General features: G+C 38.8%; 2 protein-coding genes across 3 annotated transcripts in view; one reads left to right on the top strand and one right to left on the bottom strand.

Moving 5' to 3' along the window:
* Window positions 1–6,439, bottom strand: part of LOC116643268 (histone deacetylase 1-like) — a 27,873-nt gene extending 21,434 nt beyond the window's left edge. Inside the window, 2 exon segments of the mRNA XM_032422029.1 lie at window positions 3,983–4,083; window positions 6,175–6,439. Coding sequence (XP_032277920.1) covers window positions 3,983–4,083; window positions 6,175–6,439 — 366 coding nt within the window.
* Window positions 5,869–22,676, top strand: part of OSGIN2 (oxidative stress induced growth inhibitor family member 2) — a 26,358-nt gene continuing 9,550 nt past the window's right edge. The window contains exons 1-4 of one of the 2 annotated variants that reach the window (XM_032421751.1): window positions 5,869–5,970; window positions 13,041–13,195; window positions 18,866–19,002; window positions 19,439–19,630. In XM_032421751.1, the coding sequence (XP_032277642.1) occupies window positions 13,129–13,195; window positions 18,866–19,002; window positions 19,439–19,630 (396 nt within the window). In that variant the 5' untranslated portion in view covers window positions 5,869–5,970; window positions 13,041–13,128. Of the gene's footprint in view, window positions 5,971–6,677; window positions 6,764–13,040; window positions 13,196–18,865; window positions 19,003–19,438; window positions 19,631–22,676 lie in introns of those variants that run through there. The other variant, XM_032421750.1, reaches the window with a different exon arrangement.

Genomic DNA, 22,676 nt, shown 5'->3' on the forward strand with positions numbered 1-22,676 from the left:
GGCAGATTACAGTTTTAAACAGGGTGATCAGAGTCAGCCTCATTGAGAAGGTGATATTTGAGTGGACTCTGAGAAGGGGAGGGAGTTAGCTGTGTGGATATGGTGGGAAGAGTGTTCCAGACAAAGGGAACAGCCAATGCAAAATCCTAAGGAGAGACTCCTCTGCTATGTTTGGAAAGAACAGCATGGGCGGCGCTAGGAATAAAAGGTGAGATGAGAACTGTAAACTCGTATGTGTGTGTAGGGGGCTTTTAACCAATAAGTTAACTTTATTAATTAAATATAAGCTACACATTTTCTGTTTATGCTATAACTATGTATTATAGGGTCAAAGAAGTGAGTGTGCTCTTTCTCAGCCTGGCTATAGTATGAATATCAGGATGAAAACTGGTTTGAAGCTCTAATCTGTTTTGTCAGCTTGATCAATTTTGTGAACATTGCTTGTGAATTCCATGTTAATGATTTGAATCAGGTGCCTGAAGTCCCTTCACCAGACTTTTCATTTAATCAGTAGTAGGGAAGGGGCTACACCTGGGCATTGTTTTCTAAATGCTTTTATGTGATTCTAAGCTGCAGTCAGCTTGAGAAGCATGACTCTGTTATATGGGAAAAAGAGAGGGCTTTTCTCATTCCTGCTCCCAGGTAGCCTGCCCAATACATTCATCATGCTTGCTGCTCCAGCTCACATCAGTTTGCAACTCCAAAACCACAAATCACCTCCACAGAAATCCTAAGACCTCACCAACCACCCCACTGGTGTAGGAAAAGCACCTTCCTCCTTTGCTGCCTTATCCCCAGGTTCCCCACAACACCAACAAATAACACTGGGTATGGGTGTCAGATGACTGAAAAGTGTGTGTCCAAACAAGACAACTCAAGAGGAAGGGCATGAGAAGGGAGGAACAACATGGTTGGCATCGATTGCCTAATCAAAAAATTTCGGGGGCGCCTGGGTGGCTCAGTCAGTTAAGCGTCTGCCTTCGGCTCAGGTCGTGATCCCAGGATCCTGGGATGGAGCCCCGCATCAGGCTCTCCGCTCAGCGGCGAGTCTGCTTCTCCCTCTCCCTCTGTGATCTCTCTTGCTTTCACTCTCTCTCAAATAAATAAAATCTTAAAAAAAAAATTTCAGAACAAGGCTAATATTCAATTTCAAATTTTGGCATTGTCATGGTAGAAAATATTCTGTGTCCCCAAATCTTCTGTTTCATTCCTGTGCCTGGCACATTTTGGTACACAACAAATATTCGTCATGTAAATGAATGGATCAATTCAAGCAGGCCGAACACAAAGCAATGAACCCCCAACCCCTCCTTGCCCAAACCTCCCAATCTTGCTCCCCAGAGGCAATCACATTTAGCTCATTGGTACCCTCCTCTTTCTATGCCACTAATTCTGGACATAATCAGTGTTAGATCTTGCATACTCACTTCCTGCCAATACGATTAAGGGTTTATTAAACCACCTCAAATTTTCCCTACCTGTAATACCTAATAAATTATACCACCATCATTAGCTTTTCCATTAATTACCTTTGTGATACTAAATAATAATCTTAAAATGATGATTCTTTCAATTATAAGCAGTATTATAAGTTTCAATTACTTTGTCACATAAGAATATTGTATTCCATACCTTTCTCTTCTCTTTCCATTATCATGATTAACATTTAAAATGTTTTGTAACCATAGTTAGGAGATTCGTCTACAGGTGAAGTGTAAATTTGAAAATCAGTAAACAACTCTTTTTTTGTTTACTTCCGTTTTTTGTTACTCCAGTAAACAAAACAAAATCAGTAAACAACTCCTGCTCATGTGACTTGTATTCCCTGACTATGCTATACCTGTTTTTTGTATATTTTTAGTCATACACCCCCAGCCCTCTTGACTTCGAGTTGCCTTTTTACTTTTACTTGAATGGTCTGCCTTCATGGCATCATTAGAATAGTTTCTTCCGACATTTGCAGGATACTGTCACATCTAAGGACTCTTCTTTCCATGGGCAGTTCTCTTGCAGCCCTGGGGTCTCCTTTCGATTTGTATGGGGAGCTCTCAGGCCTGCTGCATGGTTGTCCTCCTGGGACTTGCCTTCATTGCTTTTCTGAGTTGGTCCTATTGTTCATACATTCAACCTGCTCCAATTTCTTGGATAATTCCCTTGTTTTGCCACCCCACATTCTTAAGTAACACCCTAAAAAAGAGTATTTGGGTGAGGAAGCTTTCTCAGTTCATGTTTAACTTTCTTTTTCATTCTGCCCCCATATTTTATTGATTTTATATTTTATTGGCTTGGTTTAGAGTTCCAAGTTCAAAATCATTTTCCCATGGAACTTTCAGGCTTGCTCATCTCCTAATTTCCAGTCCTGTTGATGGGAAGCTAGCCTGTTGCTGGCCTGATTCTCATTCCTTTATAGAGGACCTGTATTTGCTCTCTGGAAGCTTTGAGAATCTTTTAATTCTTGCTATCCTTAAATTTTAAGATATGCCTCCATGCAGACCTTTTCTTTTTTCTTCTTAGGACTCAGTAGGTCTTATACATTTGCAGACTCATGTCTCTCTTTAGTTTTGAACATTTTTTTCTTGTAAATTTCATCCAACCATCTTCTCTGCCCTCACTTTCTGGATCTTCTATTCTGATGTTGAAACCTTGATTAATTCTGAATGACTTATCTTTTTGGTCACACTGACTACTGCTCTCTATTCTCTGCTTTTCTCCTTTTCTCTACTCTTGTAGTAATGCAGAGTGTATAAGTTGACCTTACAGGCCATGAGACAGACAAATGAGTTGTAATTCATATTTCCCCCTTCCATTTAGTTAAAGGCTTATCCAACAATGGCCCTGCTGGTTTACTGGATGAGTGTTACCTATGATGCTCTGTGTTTATCCCTACTACAAACCAAGATCTGTTCTCACTGCTGTGGTATATAACCGTGAACAGAAATACTAAGTTCCTTTGTATATAGAGGGAGACAGACAATAAATAAAGTATTGCAATGTCAGGTACAATTCTGGAAATCAGCAGCTGTAGCCAAAGCAGCAAATTTGGCAGGCAGCATCTTGGCCATAGATAGGCAGCAGCTCCTATTTGCCCTTTGGTTTGCCCTTTCATTGTGACTTTGAGTATTTTTTCTCAGGTTCTACCTATGTTCTTCAGTCTACCTATGATTCTGCAACATGTTAATACCCTGTAAGAAATTCCTTTTATTCTTAATTTAGCTTGAGTGAATTCATGAGTTCTGTTCTTTGCAACAGAGCCTGACCGCTACAAAATTCGCAAAAATAAATTGTATTTTTAGCAAGCAGCCTCTTTGGTATTTTTCTCTCTGGCCTAAGTTCAAGCTGCAGTAATAAACTTCATCTTAAGTCTCTAGCACCAGCTTCTGTCCCCAGTTTTCTGTGTAGTCAAGAAAGCACTCATACTATGCCATCAAAATAGAGAATTGAATTAGTTAAGAATTCCAAACTGACAGCTCAACGGAGATATTCACTGTACCGAAAATTATTGATAGGCTCGAGGATAAGAAATCTGAAAGGTATCTGAGCTTCCCAGAGCTTCAATAAAGGAGGAACTGTTTTTTCTAGAATGTTTTCTAGAACACTCTAAAACTGAGTATTATACTACCAAATTACTGCATGAGATGGTCTATTGATAGATTACCTAGTTTATGAAATGCAGTGGTTTACTTCAAATAGTGTACATTAAAATTTTTTGTTTGCTTCTAGAAAATGCAAAAACATACTGTCTTAGTGAGGTTGGGCTGCCATAATAAGATGCCACAGACTGAGTGGCTTAAACAACAGACATTTTCTCACAATTCTGGAGACTGTGAAGTCTGAAATCAAGGTGCCTGCCAATGTGGTTCCTGGTGAGAGCTCTTCCTGGCTTCCCACCCTCCTGACAGAAAAAGAAAGCTGCTCTTCTTATAAGGTACCAGCCCTTCTGGATTAGAGTCCCATACTTACGACCTCATATAACCTTAATTACCTCTTTACAGGCCCTATCTCCACATATAGTCACACTGGGGGTTAGGGCTTCAACATATGAATTCGGCAAGGGGCACAGTTCAATCCATACTTTCTGAATTTCTGCTTTAGAAAATGTAAAAATATTTTACAATATTATTATCGATAATAATGAAAACTAATATTTATTCAGTGATTAACATGAGCCAGACACTGTGATGAGTGCTTTAAAAGTATTTTCTTATTTAATCCTTACAACCAAAGAAGTAAGTTCATAATAGATGAGGAATCAAAGCCCAGAGATGCTGAGTAACTTGTCCAAGATCACCTTAGCTGCGCAGTGAAGGTTCCAACAGACAGTCCTTTTAGCCACTTGGTTATAATTAAATGTATGACATACCAGCACATTATATACCAGTAAGAAGAGTTGTTCAGTAAGGATTCTACAACCAGGTAACACTGGGAGTCCAGAAAGTACTGTGGAGTGGCAAGGCTTCTGGTGTGAGATAAGCTGCACCCTCAGTGCGCTAGTGTGGGTGCTGAAAGGTCCACGGAGGTTCTACTATGCAGGTGAGGGAGTATTGGATTACATACTAATTTACATTCTCACCAGCTGTATCTGAGTCTGTTGCCCTACAACCTCACAATTTATATTTATTTTTTATTATAAAACCTGGATTTTATATTTAAATAAGACCTCACCTACAATTCAAAATAAAAATACAAAAACTCCGGGACGCCTGGGTGGCTCAGTTGGTTAAGCATCTGCCTTTGGCTCAAGTCATGATCCTGGGGTCCTGGGATCGAGACCCACATTAGGCTCTTTGCTCAGCGCGGAGCCTGCTTCTCCCTCTGCCTGCCCCTCCCCCCACTCGTGCTCTCTTTGACAAATAAATAAAATCTTAAAAAAAAATACAAAAACTCTGACATGCCCCATTACCTGTAAGAAAAATCCTCTATGTAGTCATTGTGGCCTGATTTAATCATAAACCATTATATAGTGTAAACCATGATAGCAAGTTCACAAGGTTTAAATACAGATTAAGCCTAAAATTTGATATGCTCACTTTACTATTTGATCTGAAATACTTCAAGAAAACTCAAAGTAAAAACAAAGCCATAAAGGAAAAATTACACAAAGTACTTACAAACATTCTTACAGTTTTAAATATTTCAATTCTCTGGATTGGCATACATTTTAGGAATTTAGGTCCTTTAGAAGGATAATGTTATGACTAGTAACAGAAAAGTAACTTCATGCTTCACTTTTCGAGACAACATTAAATGAAATGAACGTGTCAAATTGTCAATAAGACAAGAGAAAAAACAGAATTTTTTTATAACCCTGGAGGCAGGCTGAGTCATACAATTTTGTTAAGCTCCACAGAATCTAAAATACCTGCTATGTGCAAGTTCGTTCAATGACAACATTCAACAAAACTTGAGAACTTACATAAAAAAAACTATTTAAAAACAGAAACTATGTATCTTACATTTTAACCGCAAAAATAATTGGGCTTTTTTGGAAGTGGGGATAGGAAGACATCTACATCTAACAGCACGTGCAATCAGTCACTTCTAGGAGTTTTTCCCGCCTCTATTTTTTGACAACATCGAATAGGGACACTCATTACTCGGTACTTTTCTAACTTTTCTTGAATCCCGTTCACCTGGAGGGACACGTTCCCGCCCTTTCCCCCGCCCGGAAACGGACTCAGTAAGTCTTGGGCAGGGCTAAGCACCTGTACTTTTAGCCAGCAACGCCGGTGATTCTCACACTAGGGAATGTTTGCGAGCCTCTTACTTAGGGAAGGGAGGCTTCCCCCCCATTCAGGAAGCGGGACTTCCACAATCAGAACAGTTGGGGGTGGAGCCCGGGCACCTGTGGTTTGGTGTGTTTTCCCCCACCCCCCACCACGCCCCAGGCGATTGTGATGCAGGGTCGAAAGCGAGAAGCGCGCAGAAGCTCCCAGCGTCTGCGCCCAGGCCAGCGCGAGAAAAGGCGCTAAGGTGGGTTTCTTGGGTGGGACTCTCGGCCTTCCCCTGGCCTCCTCGGTGGGAGTCCCGCGCGGACGGACTGGGGTGACACCGCGTTGCTCCCCGGTCGCGGAGGCCGCGCTGTACGCAGGGTTCCCCCCCGAGCCGTTCTGCTACAGTTTTCTCTTCCTCTCATCATCCGGTCCTCTCGACGCGCATCCGCCCAGCCCTGCTAACCCCCCAGGCCGTGAGGAGGGTGCACGCGGAGGGGCCGCGGGGCGCAGGCCGAGGCTCGGGTCCCCGGTTGCCGCCGCCGCGGTCCGGTTGGCGCGAGGACCTCGGCCCCCGGCCCGCGCAGCCGCCACTCCGTCAGGCCCGGCCCCTCGCCCCGGCCGCGTCTCCACCAATCGCCGGCCTCGCCCGCCGCCGCCGCACCTGCGAGGCGGAGCCCGCGCGCCTCCGCCGCAGCCGTCGCAGCGTCCCCGCCCCGTTCCGCCCCCATCGCGGCGCCCCCAGATCATCCGCCGCCGGCGTCTGGCTCCCCGCAGGCGAGGAGCGGAAGCCGCTTTTCCTGAGGCGGAGTTCGGGGCGCCGGAGCCCGGCCCGCTGCTGAACCGCAGCTTCCGGGCAGCCGCGGCAACGGCGACGCGCGGAGCGCTGGCGCCCCGCGGACCCCGCGACCCCGGGCGAGTGGGCGGGCGCCCCGAACGGGCAGCCCAGCCGGGGCAGGCGGCGGCGGCGGCCGTGGCGGTCGCGCTCGGGCGCCCCGTGCGCCGCGCTCCATGCCGGTGTGGTGCTGCAGCTGCTCCCTGGCCGGTCATTTCAGGTGACTTCTCAGCCGGGGAGCGGAGGGGATGGGAGCAGGCGGAGGGTGGAACGCTTCCCGGCCCCGCGGCCGTGCTGGGGCCGAGATGGGCAGAGGCCGGGCGGGGTCGGGGTCAGGACCGGTCTGGAGTCGGGACGGGTCCGGGGTGGGGGGCGAGCGCCTGGACTGCAGCGGCCTCCCGCCTCGGCCGCCGCTTCCTCCTGGTTCCTGCTTGATCAGGGTTCCCGCCTCGGCAACCTCTGCTTGGGGGCGCCTCGCTCCGGGCGGGGTGGGGGGGGGAACTCTCCTTTCTTGTCTTCTTATCTTCTCCGGGACCGGGCCAGTCATGGGACTTCGAAACCGGCTAGACCCGGAGCGAGTCGGTTACTGCCACCTGAGACTTCCAAGTAGTGCAAAGTTCGAAGAGTTGCGAAGGTTCCTCCCTACCCCACCTTTACAATCTTCATAGATTTTTTTAATAAACGTAATAATCTAAGTTATTGGGTTGAAAGGAGTTAGGAAACTGTTTTAAGTGTGATGGTCTAGTTAAAAGTAGGTGCTGACTTTGTTCTAGGATGCTTGTCATTGCAAGCCGTATATTATAGAAATTTGAAATAGGTGGCCATTCAAGACTCACATTATGGGAACGTTCTTAAGGGTGATGAGGTTAATGCATTTGAGAATAAAAATACGTGTTCTCTTGCACAGTTGGCAGACATTTAAGTCAGTTATGGGGAGAAAGGCTAAAGGCACTTGGAAGTGATTTTAACCCTGTGGTGAAGAAATGTTCAATTTAGCGAAGACTTAAGTAAATTACCTTACTTCGCATATATGAATGTGCTAGAATAATGATATATAAATTTTTCTCAAAATATGAAACTCTGATCAAGAATTTTAAAATTGGAGTTGGTAGGTAGAATTTAAGTGGCCATGAACTTGCGTGGGAAGAAAGTACAACTGATATTTTTGCTAAACTTTAGCCAAAATCTAATATGTCTTTCAATTATGAATATAAGCAACAAGTCACATAGTACTTATGACCTTGTCACCAATAAAATTCACAAATATTTTCATATCAGTTGCACATATCTAGAAATACTGTATGCTTATTTTTTCAAAATTACAGTAATTACACATCACCAAACTTGTTATTTTTTTGTGCAAATAAACATGTCACAAGTTTACTTTTTATAACTGTATTTTAATGTAATTGGTTTCCTTGTAAATCCTATGTATCTCTTATGTATTTAATAATAATATTCAACGGAAGAGGTTCAGAGGTTTCATCAAATTGCCGAGGAGTGTAAGGCACCAAGAAGGTTCAGAACAGTTCAGGCTTACCCAACTTCTCAGTGAGTTTTGTAGGGGTTTCTAAATTCTGGATATTAAAAAAAAAATGTTTTATGTAATTGCTGGATTTTAAGTTTTAGGCAACTTTGTTGACTACTTGACAGACATTGGTTTGAGAGTATCAGATCCACTTTGGAGAGTTAGAAAACAGGTTCCTCTAGTGAAAACTTGTTAAACTGAAGCCCCTTGAGAAATTAACATGCCTTTCAGACACTGCTGTCTAAAATTTAGCCTTTTGACTGCGTGGCTGTGAATTGACTGCTTTTGGTATAGTTGAACTCTAAGGACACAGGTTGGGATTCATATCCATTCAGCTAACCCTCGGTTGTGGATACCATATGCCTATTAACACTTTGTACAGAAATTTGGAGGAGATGAAGACAAAAGTAGTTGGTATGTTTTGATCTTGAGGGATAAAGGAAAACAAGCCTTGCTAGCCAAAAGAAGAAAATTGTGATAATAAATCTTATTTCCATTGTAAAAATAACTGCATTGTGTCTCAGATTTAAAAACTAAAACATTTAAGACCTCTTCTTTAGGAAGGTGTTTATAATTTACTCATGCTATTTTTTGAGCAATTTTATTAGGAACCCACATTTTAAAACAGGTTGTGACAAACCTGTATATTTTGGATCTTGTGCCATACCTGAAAGGAATGGGTATTGTGATAACTGTCCACTGACTTTCCAGCTGCTTGTTCCATACCTACTGTTTTGGAAGATGGACAGTGTGACTGACTTCATTTGTGACTTTAGAACCTTTTTTTCATACAGTAGTATTAATTTGGTGACCATTTAGGATCATGCTTCCAAAGACTATAAAAATTCAGATACTAAAGCATTTCATTTAAGTTTGAGTCATCATTTAAAGAAGTATTGCTAGATGTGAGAAAAGTCTTTTTGTTACCCAAATTTTATGCCTGTGCCATCCTCTTAAATTTGTTTCGAGACTGGACTATAATATTTCAAGAACAAAAGATGGAAGGGCTCTAAAATCCTCTTAAATATCAAATAGTCTTTATGCCTAATAGGGCAACTATTTTTGCATGTGTGTAAAGTGCTGTAGTATCCCAAATAAAGGAAAAGTAGATTTTTATTACTCAAAATACTTGTTTTAAACATAACATTGATCAAGTTGGATATCTCAAGTAAAAGTTGAAACTGTTCATAGACCTGTGATATAGTATGAATATATTATAAAACATGTGCAGTAATACTGAATTATAACTTAGGCTCTGAATTTTTTAGAAAGAATACTTATCAGGAGGCCTTTGTTTCATTGTTGCTTTATGCAGAATCAGTGAACCATACTTTTGGTTTTTGTTTGCTTCTCTTGATTCAGTTTTTCATCTGTGTTAATTTGTATTAAATTTTTCAAATACCGTGCAAGTTTATTACAAATAGTTTATACCAAAATTATAGGTCATATACAATTATATACATACCAGTATTATTATAGATTATATACATATTGCATATGTACAGATTATACCAATGACCAGTAGAAAATCAGATCTAATTACTTACACTATATAGAGAATTTAGATAAGCTAAAACTTTGGCTCTACTTAATGTTCTAGAGTCTTGGAACAGACTAAATTGTTGGAGGCCCACACACAAAACCTACTAGACCTAATAAATGAATTAAGCAACGTTGGAGAATATAAGATCAACATACAAAAATCAATCCTACTTCTACACACTAACAATGAACAGTCTGACAATGAAATTAACAAAATTCCATTTACACTAGCATCAAAAAGAAAGAAATACTTATTCCTAAGTCTTAAGACTTGTACACCGAAAACTACAAAACATCATTGAGAAGAACTAAAAAAGGCCTAAATAAAAGGAATCCCATGTTCATGGATTGAAAAGCTTAGTATTCTTAATTAAGATGGCAATATTTTTCAAATTGATCTATAAATTTAGTGCAGTCTTATCAAAATCCTAGCACCCTTTTTTTTGCAGAAATGACAAGATCCTAAAATTCATACGGAATTGCAAGGAACCCAGAATAGCCAAGACAATTTGAAAAAGAACAAAGTCGGAGAATTCCCACTTCCTAATTTCAGAATTTACTACAAACAGACAGTAAGCAAGACAGTGTGGCGCTTGCATGAAGATTAATAGATCAGTGGAATAGAATTGAGAGTTCAGAAATAAATCCTTAAATTTATGGTCAGTTGGTTTTTCCATGGGATCACGAGACAAAGGGGAAGTTACAGTCTCTTCAACAGATGATTCCAGGACAAATGGATATCCACAAGCAAAAGAATGGAGTTGGACTCTTACCTCACACATCACATATATAAAATTAACTCAAAATGGATGACAGACTTAAATCTTTTTAAAAACTAGAACTGTAAAACTTATAGGACATAGGAGTAAATCTTGGTGATCTTGGATTAGGGAGTGGTTTCTTAGACACCAAAAGCACAGTAGCAAAAATAAAAAAATTGAAACTTTTGTGATTCAAAAGACAAAGAAAGGGAAAGACAACCCACAGAATGGGAGAAAATATTTGCAAATCATATATCTGAAAAGGAACTTGTGCTCTACATATATAATTTCTAAAGCTCAATAAAAAGCCCAGTTTGAAAGTGGGTGAAGAATATTTCTACAAAGAAGTTAATACAAATTGCTAAAAAGTATATGAAAAGATGCTTAACATTATTAGTCATTAGGGAAATGCAAGTCAAAACTGCATTGAGATGTCACTTCACACCAATGAGGGTAGCTAAAAAAAAAAAAAGGTAAGTGTTGGTGAGGGTGTGGAAAAGTTGGAACCCTCCTATATTGCTGGTGGGATTGTAGAATGATGCAGCCATTTTAGGAAACAGTTTGGCAATTCCTTAAGATGTTAAACAGAGTTTATGACCCAGCCATTTACTCGTAAGAGCTATGAAAACATTTATCCACACAAAATTTATACATGAATATTCACAGCATTATTTGTATAGCCAAAAAATGGGAACAACTCAAATGTTCATCAGTTTGTGAATGAACAAAATGTGTTCTATCTCTACAGTGAGAAATTACTTAGGCATGAAAAGAAATGAAGTACCAATACCCCCTACACTGTGGGTGAAGCTTGAAAACATGCTAAGTGGAAGAAGCCAGACACAAAAGGCCACATAATGTGTGAGAGGTTCCATTTATATGCAATTTCCAGAATAGACAAATCCAACAAGACCGAAAGTAGATTAGTGGTCACCAGTAGCTGGAGGGAAGGAAGAATGGGGAATGAGTTTTAATGGGTACTGTAGTTTAGTAGTAACTAGTTTGCTACGGTTAACTTAGTTTATCACTTTTAGGGTGATAAAATTTTTCTGGAATTAGTAGTGGTGATTGCAAAACCTTGTGATTGTACTAACAACCCTGAATCGCACACTTGAAAAGGAGGAAATGTTTGTTAAGGTTTGAAGGAAACCTCTCTTTGATTAACAAAAAGTTAGTGATGATCTTTTTTAAATTATTTTTTTTAAAATAAAGAGAGGGTTGTATATGTGGGAGCAACAATGTTTGAGGTGGGGATATTTGGAAGAGACTGAAGATGAGGTGTGCATCTTCTGAAAAAGAATTGTGGCCTTTACAGCCACCACAATATCAATCAGGCCTGGGTATGCAAAAGGACTTTGATCAGAAGCATCCAGAGGGAGCTGGGGGACCTGTCCTCGGCACACATTCAGGGGAGATACCAGAAATAGGCCTGAGTATAATACACTCATTTGAGTGCAGTTGCCAAGAAGCAGAAGCAGACTGGGTAACTAGTATACCTGGATCTGCTCAGAGAAGTAGTTGGGATGATCTGAAAGGGATGCATTGAGCAGAGCATAAGATAACTTCTTCCAGGAGCAGGCTTCAGTGTGAGGAGGGGCTTTCCCTAATAGACCTATCCAAAGGGTATCTATCTATTCTGGTCCCAAAAGGCCACGTATCATTAGAGGAGTCCAAATATTTGGGGTGGAGTTTATACCTTCTTCAGGAAAGCTGTTAGCATATCCTGGAGAACTCTATCCTAGGGTAGACTGGGACCTTGGGAGGCTATAGGGAAGCAGAAATTTTGGTCTCTGCCTAATTCTTTCTGTTTATCATTCTCCTCCGGGATCTGTGAGTCCTGTGAAGTAACTGATCCATCTCATGTTCATTTTGGGAGGAGTAGTAAGCACATTCACCCATAGTTGGTGCTCAGTTTAATATTTCCAGATATTTGCCTGCTGCTGACTATATAAAGATGAAAAATAATTTGGGGATTCTGTTCTGAAGTAATCACTAGTGTAATGCAGAACATTAACTGTGTTTGGAGGCTACTCCATTTATTTCCTGAGCATGTCAGAATGCTAAAGCTAGTTTCTAGGGAGGCAACTAGGAAAGAAAGTAGATTGGAAATCAACATAAAGATGTTTCCAATTTTCAATATCTGAGAATTAAGATGTATAAACCTCATTTCTTTTACCAAAATATGCAGTTTGTAATACATAAGTATAATTAATTTTTCCTTAGTATTATGACTATTTTGTTCCAAATATGCCACCTCTAGTGCACTTATCTTTTTATTAATGAGAAAAAAATAAGAGAGAAACTAGCCATTCCTAGGAAATCTCAGAGAATTCTAAAAATCCCCAATACAATGCTGTCTCCTTGGTCTTTAAAGATAGTTTCTTATTTAGAACTTGTGTGGGACTTGCCTACATTATACTACAGAGACATTAACAGCTATTTAGGATTTCTGACATTAAAAATGGTACAGGTTGACAGGTAAGCTAAGCTACTAATTTGAAAGCATTAATCAGAAGAATTTCTTTTTCTCCTTTTATGGAACTATTGCATATTTTATGGTCTAAATAAAATCTGAATAAAGATAGGTTTTTATAAAGGCTGTATTAACTACATCTCTTGTTTTTTGTTTCATGTTTTTGGTTTTTTTTTTTTTTTTTTTTTTGAAGAAACTATAGTGACACTGAAACCGAAGGAGAGATTTTTAATTCCTTAGTGCAATATTTTGGTGATAATTTGGGGCAGAAAGTTAAAGCTATGCCATTAGTTGAAGAAACTTCTTTACTGGAAGATTCATCAGTGATTTTGCCTGTGGTAGTAATAGGTAAGTACTGCATTTTACTCTTAAAATTACAATTCTGCTCGTTACTACTACTATATATGCATAGTTGCATGGCACAGGGTCTTAGGATTGTACTGAGAAGTAGTCTTAGGTTTTTTGATATGATTAAGTAACCAATAACCAAGTCTTGGGAGAGAGTAATTGGTTTATCTGATACTAGATTCTGTGTTAGAATGTAACATTTTTTTCATTGAAGGATTGATACTACCGTATTGTGTTAAAATACTGTCAATCAGTTGTGTTAATTATTATGGTAGTGTCATGGCAATGATTATAACCAGGATTAGTAGAGCCCCATACAGAGCATTCTGTGTACATTATTGGATTATGCCTTACAACCCTAGAGCCCTCTGTTGTGGGGTGGATACAGTCAGGGCAGCTCAGAAGTTGAGTAACTTGTGCAAGCTAGTAAAGGTTCTCAGTAATGACTGTTAGGGTACTCTGCTGTGGTGTGTACTATAATGACCTTAACCATAGTATTATCATTATATATCCTTTGTACCACCTCAACAGATAGGTATAGAAGATATTAAAAGTTAAGCTGTTAGTGCAACCTAATTACTTCAGAATTGTAGATATTTTTATGGTTTTGTTTATTGCATGTTTTTAACTACCTGTCACATACATCTTGCATCTAATATTCGAACGTACTACAAGACAAGTACTATGGTGTGAAGCAAGCTGCAGGAAAGAATTACGGGGCATAACATATCTTGATGGCATATAGCTTCCTTAGTTTCTTTGAAAGCTTCTTTCTTTCTTTCTTTCTTTCTTTCTTTCTTTCTTTCTTTCTTTCTTTTTTAAGATTTATTTATTTGAGAGAGAGAGAGCACATGTGCGTGTGTGCGGTGGGGGAGGGGCAGAGAGAGGGAGAGAGATCTCCAGCAACTGTGGTTCCTTTAGTCTGGGAACACTGACCCACTGAGCATGGAGCTTAATGTGGGGCTTGATCCCATGACCTGAGATCTCAGGACCTGAGCCAAAATCAAGAGTTGAATGTTTAACCGACTGAGACATCCAGGGGCCCCAATAGCCTCTTTCAAAGTTAGCAGGAAGGAGAGAGAAGTCCTGTTCTCTGACTGGCATATGGGGGATACAGTAAAGGAAGGAAGGGAGGGAGGAAGGAAAGGAAGAAAGCGAGACCGTTCTACCCTAGATTTCTTTTTAGGGGTGATGATAGAGCTGATGGTGTTTGTAGTAGTTCACGTCCAGCGTATCTTGGCGACTGTTCCTCATGTTCCATTTTCTCACTTCTGTCCAACACTGGTTTTTCATCCTGAGTGTGTTGGCGTGAGTAAAGGAACCCTCTTCTTCTTCTCGCTGGCTATGGCAGGTCAGAAAAGAAAAAAGTACCATCATCTGTACCTGCCCACCTCACTCCCCAAAACAGTCTGTCTGTGTTTTGCTTCAGCTAGCCAGTGAGTAGCTTAACCTAATGCACATTGGACTGACACTCCATCAGAGCGCAGAGAAGGAACTAATTTCCTTAATATGTGTGTTTTCTGTTGCTGTCATAACAAATTTCCACAAACATAGTGGCTTTAAACTATGTAAGTTTATTATCTCACTGTTTTATAGGTCAGAAGTCCAACACTAGTCTCTGTGGGCTAAAGTCAGGATGTCAGCAAGACTGCATCCCTTTCTGGGGTCTCTAGGGCAGAACGTTTGTTTCCTTGCCTTTTCCATTTTCTATAGGTTATTCTCATTTCTTGACTCCTGGACCCCTTCTCCATTTTCATAATCTGCAATATGGGTTCTCTCTTAACCTTCTTTCATTGTCCCTTTTCCCCGTCACCAAAGCTGGGAAAGAGTCTCTCTTTTTAGGACTGGTATAATTAGGTGATGTCTACCGTTACGATCCAGGGTATTCTCCCGATCTCATGATCCTTAATTTAATCACATGGACAAAGTTACCTTTTGTTATATAAAGTAACACTCTCAGGTTCTTGGGGTTAGGATGGGGACCGTCTTTGGGAGTGAAGGAGCATTCCACCTATGTATTTCTCTGTAAACTGCCTGTTTGTATTTTTTGCCTATGTCTGTTGAGTATTGTTTCTTTTTGATTTAAGGAACTTAGCTCTTTGCCTCAGATCCTAAGTCCCACTATTTTGCATTTATTTAATGTTTATTTTAATTAATAGATTTTATTTTTTAGAGCAGTTTAGGTCTACATGAAAATCGAGTAGAAAGTACAGAGAGTTCTCATATACTCCCGTTCTCCTGCCACCTCCAGTTTCCCCTATTATTAGTATCTTGCATTGGTGTGGTGCATTTGTTATAATTGATGAACCTCTGATTATACATTATTTGTAGCTAAAATCTGTAGTTTGCATTAGGGTTCACTTTTTTGTGTTGTATAGTTCTGTGGGTTTTGCTGAATATATAAGTCATGTATCCCCAATTATGGTATCCTACCGAATAGTTTCACTGCCCTAAAAATCTTCTTTGCTCCATGTGTTTATCCTGTCCCTCAGCCCCCAACCCCTGGCAACCACTGATCTTTTACTGTCTGTGTAATTTTGATTTATTTAGAATATCATATTCATGGAATTATACAGTATGGAACCTTTTCATACTGGCTTCTTTCACTTAACAGTATACCTTAAAGATTCGTCTAGGTCTTTTCATGGCTTGATAGCTCATTTCTTTGTTATCACTGAATACTGTTGCATTGTATGGACGTTTGAGTTTGTTTATGCACTTATTGAAGGACTTCTTGGTTGCTGACAATTTTTGACAATTATGAGTAAAGCTGCTATAAACATGCATGTGTAGGTTTTGCACAGCCATTGAGTTTTCAACTCATTTGGGTAAATACCTAGGAGTGTGATTGTTGGATCATATCATAAGACTATGTTTAGCTTTTTAAGAAACTGTCAAACTGTCTTCCAAAGTGGCTCTATCACTTTGCATTCCCAACTACTGTGAATGAGAGTTCCTGTTTCTCTAAATCTTTGTCAGCATTTGGTATTGTCTGTGTTTTGGATTTTAGCCATTTAATAGGTGTGTAGTGGTACCTCATTGTTTTAATTTGCAGTGCTGTAATCATACATGATGAGCATCTTTTCATATGCTTATTTATTTGTGTATCTTTGAAATGCCTGTTCATATCCTTTCTGTACTTTTTAATTGATTAGGTTATTTTCTTATGGTTGAGATTCAAGAGTTCTTTGTATATGTTACGTTTTGCAAATATTTTCTCCCAGTGTGACATCTTTTCACTCTCTTAATAGTGTTTTTTGCAGAGCAGAAATTTTAAATTTTAATGAAGTTCTGTTTATCAGTTTTTTCCTTCCATGGATGATCCTGCTTTTAGTGTTATATCTAAAAACTTACTATCAAACCCAAGGTCACCTAGATTTTTCCCCTATTTTATCTTCTAAAAGTTCTATGATTTTGTGCTTTGTATTTAGGTCTGTGATCTATTTTGAGTTAATTTTTGTAAAAGATAAAAGGTTAGTATCTAGATTCATATTTTTGCATGTGGATGTCCATTTGTTCCAGCACCATTTGTTGAAAAGACTCTCCTTTCTCCATTGGATTGCCTTTGCCCCTTTGTCAAAGACTAGTTTGACTGTATTTGTGAGAATCTCTCTCTGCTCTCTTCTGTTCCATTGATTTGTCTCCTCTTCAATAATTTCCACATTGTCTTGTTGACTGTAGTTTAGTGGAAGACTTGAGTTTGGATGATGTTGGTCCTGACTTGCTGCTTCAGTATTGTGTTTGCTATTCTGGGTCTTTGCCTTTCCATTCAAACTTCAGAATTAGTTGGTATCCACAGAGTAACTTGCTGGGATTTTTACCTGGATTGCATTGAATCTGTAGCTGAAGTTGAGAAGAGCTGACATCTTAACAATATCAAATCTTCTTATTCATGAGCATCTATTTAGATCATCTTTATCAGAGTTTTGTGGTTTTCCTTGTATGCATCTTATATATATAGTTATCTTAAATATATATAGTTGGATTCATACGCAGGTATTTGTGTGTGGGTGTGGGGGTGTGTGTGGGCACATGCATAGATTAAGCAGTATTGTATATTTAATTTCAAATGCCACCTGTTCATTGCTGGTATATAGGAAAGAAAGTGGCTTTTGCATATAACCTTGTATTGTGCAATCTTGATGTTAGTTCTAGGAGTTTTTTGGTCCATTCTTTGGGATTTTCTACATAGAAATCATGGCTTTTATGAACAAAGACAGTTTTATTTCTTTCTAAGTCTCTTATTTCCTTTTCTTACTGCATTAACTATGACTTTTATCATGGTGTGTGTTGAATAGGAATAATGGGAAGAGACATCCTTGTCTTGTTCTTGATCTTGGAGGGAAGGCATCTAGTTTTTCACCATGAAGTATGATGTTAGTTGTAGGTTTACTGTAGAAATTTACCAACTTGAGGAAGTATCCCTCTGAGTTTATGGAGTTTTTTTTTATTATTATTATGAATAGTTGTTCGATTTTGTTAAATGCTTTTTCTGTATCTTTTATCTGTATTGATATTATCATATGATATTTATTCTTTAGTTTTGTCTTTGTTTTTGATTCAAGGAAATTAACTATTTGCCTCAGATCTTAACTTCCACTATTTCTCATTTGTTTTTAATTTTTATGAAGGCAAATGGTTTACTTTCCTTTCTGTCTTTTGAATTTTGTGTCATGCTTAAAGGCTTCCCACTTCAGTATTATAAGTAGAAGTAGCAATACATTTTCCAGTGTTCTTGGATTTTACTTTTCATATTTACATCTTTGAGCTTCTTTTATTTGGGGCAAAATATTAGAGAATGGAACAGAATTTTCTTCCTGAGGCTAGCAGTTATCCCAGTTGGATTAAATTTTTGGTAGATGGAGATAATAGAGAAGTGAAAACCTAGACTAAAGGAACTACAGAAATGGAGCTAGTTCACCAGGGTTCAACAAAAAATCCAGTTTGGTTTTAGTTTAAGCATATAAAAATGTAGGAAGACACTCTTAGGAGATAGGTCTGTAAAGGTGATTGAGACCAGAACATGGTGAGCACTGGGTAATCAGAAGCAAGCAATTAAAGCTTTCCAATTGGAGGGGGTAGTATGATGAGGACCTTGTTTTATCAGAATTCATCTGAATGTAGAATGTGAAATGATTTTGGAATAGGTGTATCTTTAGTATGAACAAGAGACTTTTGTCTTGGAGTGACACTAACAAAAGACAACTGAATGGATATAGTGACTAAATAGATTTAGAATCAGAACCTGATTAATTTAGGATTTTCTTAGCACCAGACTTTGAGAGGGGATGGGATTTAAAGGAGAGGACACCTAAATGAAGGAACTCATGAATATGCTTTTGGACACATTGTGATTAAATTATTTGGTGGTTCGACTAGGTGGAGTGAAGCAGTGGCATATGGAAATGTGGGATGTATTTTTGGGCAAGAGGTCAGCCTACAGGTCTAATTTGGGGTCAGTAGCATAGAGACTTAAAGCTTCAAGTAGATGAGACTACCAAAAGAAAACAGAGAAGACAAAAGTCAGTATCTTATGAATACTTGGTTTTAAGAGTTAGAGAAGGAAGACAAATTGGTAAGGGAGAAAATGCATCTTTGAGAAAAGCCAAGGAATAAGAGTATTAAGACACATGATGTACCTCTCCACCTCTTTTTTTTTTTTTTAAATAGGAAATGGACCCTCAGGAATCTGCCTTTCTTATATGTTATCAGGCTACAGACCATATTTATCATCAGAAGCAATACATCCAAATACAATCTTACATAGTAAATTAGAAGAAGCAAGACATCTTTCCATTGTTGATCAGGTATTTCTTACATGTCAATCTTTTTGCTTTTTTTTTTTTTTTTTTAAATACTCAAATTTCCCAAATTATTTCCTGGCGGGAGTTTTAATAGGTGCTCTGTGTTCAAATAAGTTTGGGAAGTGCTGCTTTTTGTTATTGGAATGTTACAGTAGACCTTTTAAGGCATATTAATGTATTTTAAATGCATCTTCAAGAATTGCAGTAAAAGGATCTGATTAGTTTTGTTGAAATCCAGTCTTTTCCTATATTCATTTGACCAAAGAATCTGTTAAGGTCTCAGGGAACATCAGTGTTTTATAGCAACACTACCTAGGAAATGCTGGATTAGAGTGATGGCTTTCACTATTGTACCAGCTAAGGTTTTTTTTGTTTTTGTTTTTGTTTTTTTCCTTCAAACTCTACCTTTTTTCTTTCTTTTTTTGAAAAATTCATTCAGGACTTAGAATACTTGTCTGAGGGCCTTGAGGGCCGATCATCCAATCCAGTTGCAATACTTTTTGACACACTTCTTCATCCAGATGCTGACTTTGGTTATGATTATCCATCCGTTTTGCATTGGAAATTAGAACAACATCATTACATCCCTCACTTAGTTCTTGGTAAAGGTCCACCTGGTGGAGCTTGGCATGTGAGTATGTTTTTCTTCGCATTTTATAGTGTATGTGAGTTGTTATATGTCATCTTGATAAGACCATTTGAATTTTGAAACATGATATACAACGTTATCATACATTATATACATTTACCACATTTTTATCTGAGAATTTTAATGGTGTTCAATAAAATACGGGTTACGAGAAGTTAAGCCAAATTTGATTACCAGCACAGTCTTAGAATAAGCTTCTCTGTACTATTTTACAATAACTATATAGAAAATACTGCAACAATGTTTTGCATAGTAAAAAGTTTTAAATTCATTTCAGACTTTATAAAATCTCACACAGTATTTCAGGCCAGTACCCATTATTTCCCTGTTTTCAATATCTTAAGTGAAAAGTGGATTGTAAAAGAAAGAAGTTGTATTAATCTGCTTGGGCTGCTATAATGAAATAACATAGACTGAGTGCCTTAAACAATAGATATTTATTTCATAGTTTGGAGCTGGGAAGTTCAAGATCAAGGTGCCAGCTTGTTCAGTTCGTGTGAGCGCTCTTTTCTTGGTTTGCAGACAGCGCCTTTCTTGGTGCATGCTCCTTCCTCTCCTCTGCCCCTCTTCTAATAAAGCCACTAATCCTATCATGAGGGCACCACCCTTATGACCTCATGTAGCCCTGGTTACCTCCCAAAGGCCTTATCTCCAAATACCATGACACTGGGGGTTGGGGCTTCAGCATATGGATTTTGGGGGTGACACAAATTGAGTTCATGGCAGGGGTTAAACCAGAGAATTGATTAACATAAAAATTCAGTGCATTTCCTTAGGGGTCAGGAACTAATAATTTTTCTTTTCTCCTGTGTCCTTAGCTGTTTGTATGGCATCTGGTGTGTAGTGAATGCTCATTTGTTATACAAATAAATGGTAAATAATTTTTGCTATTTTATGAATAAGGATTTCATCAGAATTTTAATGTTATATATCAGATCTTCATTACAGACTTCAGTTGAATATTCCTATATTAGTGCAATGCTGTATGTCTAAATAGTTATTTACATTTAATAAGTGACTTTCAGGGTATTTGGGGGACTTTCTAGATTAAATATATCACCAACTTCTTTCTTAATGTTAATTTCCTTAATGGTAACGGATAGCAACTAACATTATATGCTGTGCCTTTTGGCTTAAGTGTTTATATTTGTGCTCTTAATGAGTAGCATTGTTAAATGGTAGTTCCTGAAAAAGCCATAATGCATAATGCTTCTCTAAATTTCTGAGGTTTTATTGTACTTATATTTTCCTGCTTAGAAAAATGTACAGACAATAATCTGTGTTATATCATTTTTTCCTTACATATAGGAAAGTTAAAGCATGTGTAAGCCTTGATTACTAAAAACATATTTGAATCAGTGGTAAAGCTGAAATATACTTAAAACTTGCTGAATTTTTTTCATGCATCATATAGGATATCCACTAGAGTAGGGATATAAATAAATGGTATTTTAGCTATTATCCATCTTTCAAGCATCACTTCTATGAATTGACCTGACTTTTCCAGGTGTAATTATTTATTCCCTCCCACCTCTGCATTCCATACCTTAATCTTAAAGCTCTTGACTGTAGTGCTATCTTTTTAGACAGCCCTCTCCCCTGCCATGCTTCACGTACATGCTTGTTAACCTCAGTTATTACTCAGGATGTAAGCTCCCTAAGTCATTTGTCCTCTCATAGTCATTTCTGTGTAGTTCTTGGCTTCTCTTGTGATCCAGTTTCTCACCACTCTCCTCACTTCCAGACTTTCTAACAGTGTATCCCTAAAACTCCATTTGCTAATAAGCAAGCTTTTGTTTACTCTTAACCATTTCAATTATTATATGCTACTTTTACTCCCTTCCTTGAAATCTTGCTTTCCTGAAGATACTGTTCTCGCTGCAGCCCTCTGAAGTGGAGTCTGTTCACTCCCCATGGCTCCATGTCCTGTCAGGTTGACTAGTGAGGTTGGCGTTCTCTTTATTCCCCATCGCTCTTCTGTCAAAGTCCCCGTTCCTTTGAACAGGTCTTGTCATCTTGTAGCTCCTCGACTGCCCGATTGTCCCCCCTCAGTTGTTGAATCTGTGGCACTTAAGTCATGGTTTTCCATTGTATCCCAAGTTTTATTGTCAACTTGAGTACCTTTACATACATGACACAGAAGCAACACCTTAGCCTCTTAGTCTCTTCATTCTCAGTGATCTCCTCTTCTCCTCCTTAGATACTGACTCCAGGGGCGCCACTGTGACTAATACCTTACTTTATGATCACAACTTTTTATTCTTCCAGCTGCATCACCCAATTACACTGAACCTAATCTTCAAACACGGAGGGTTTGAGGCTCTGATCTTAACCTCCTTACCTACCCAGCTTGGGTTCTGTAGTCTCTTGACCCATTGTCCTATCACACTGGCTTGGTAAAAAAAGCTTTATATAACTGTCTACATTATCTTTTCCCATACTTAAACTGTTAAACAGTGTGAGGAAAAAAAAAGTTGGACAGCTGTGAAAAGTATTCTCCAACCTCATTTGGGTCCTGAACACTACTTAGTAAATCCTTTGATATTTCCTTATTAAATATTCTTCTCAAATCTCTATCCCTTTTTTTTTTCACCTCCTACTTAGAAATACTCGATTCTTAGAAAATAGAATCCATCAGGATTGAACTTCCATAATTTTGCGTTCACACCTGCAAACATATCTGCATTCATGCTACCTTTTTGTTTCTTATCCCCTGTTATTGTAGAAGTGGTATCACTTGTATCTTAAGACTAACCTTCCAGCTATGTTCTGGACCCCTGTCTTCTCCAAGGATATTGCTTATTTGATTTTCCCCTCTTGTATCTTAAGTTTCTCTGGCAGCTCCTGTTTATCAGTATATAAATATGCTAAAATTATTTTCTATTATTAAAAAGTTTTTATGTGTTAGCTTATCTGTATTCTTTGCTTTAGAGCCACCTTCTTGAAATAGTTACCTATCCATTTTTTTTTTTTTTAAGATTTTATTTATTTATTTGAGAAAGAGACAGAGATAGCGATAGAGAGCATG

This window comes from Phoca vitulina, unplaced genomic scaffold, assembly GCF_004348235.1.
Source record: "Phoca vitulina isolate PV1807 unplaced genomic scaffold, GSC_HSeal_1.0 scaffold25, whole genome shotgun sequence".
Classification (NCBI taxonomy): domain Eukaryota; kingdom Metazoa; phylum Chordata; class Mammalia; order Carnivora; family Phocidae; genus Phoca; species Phoca vitulina.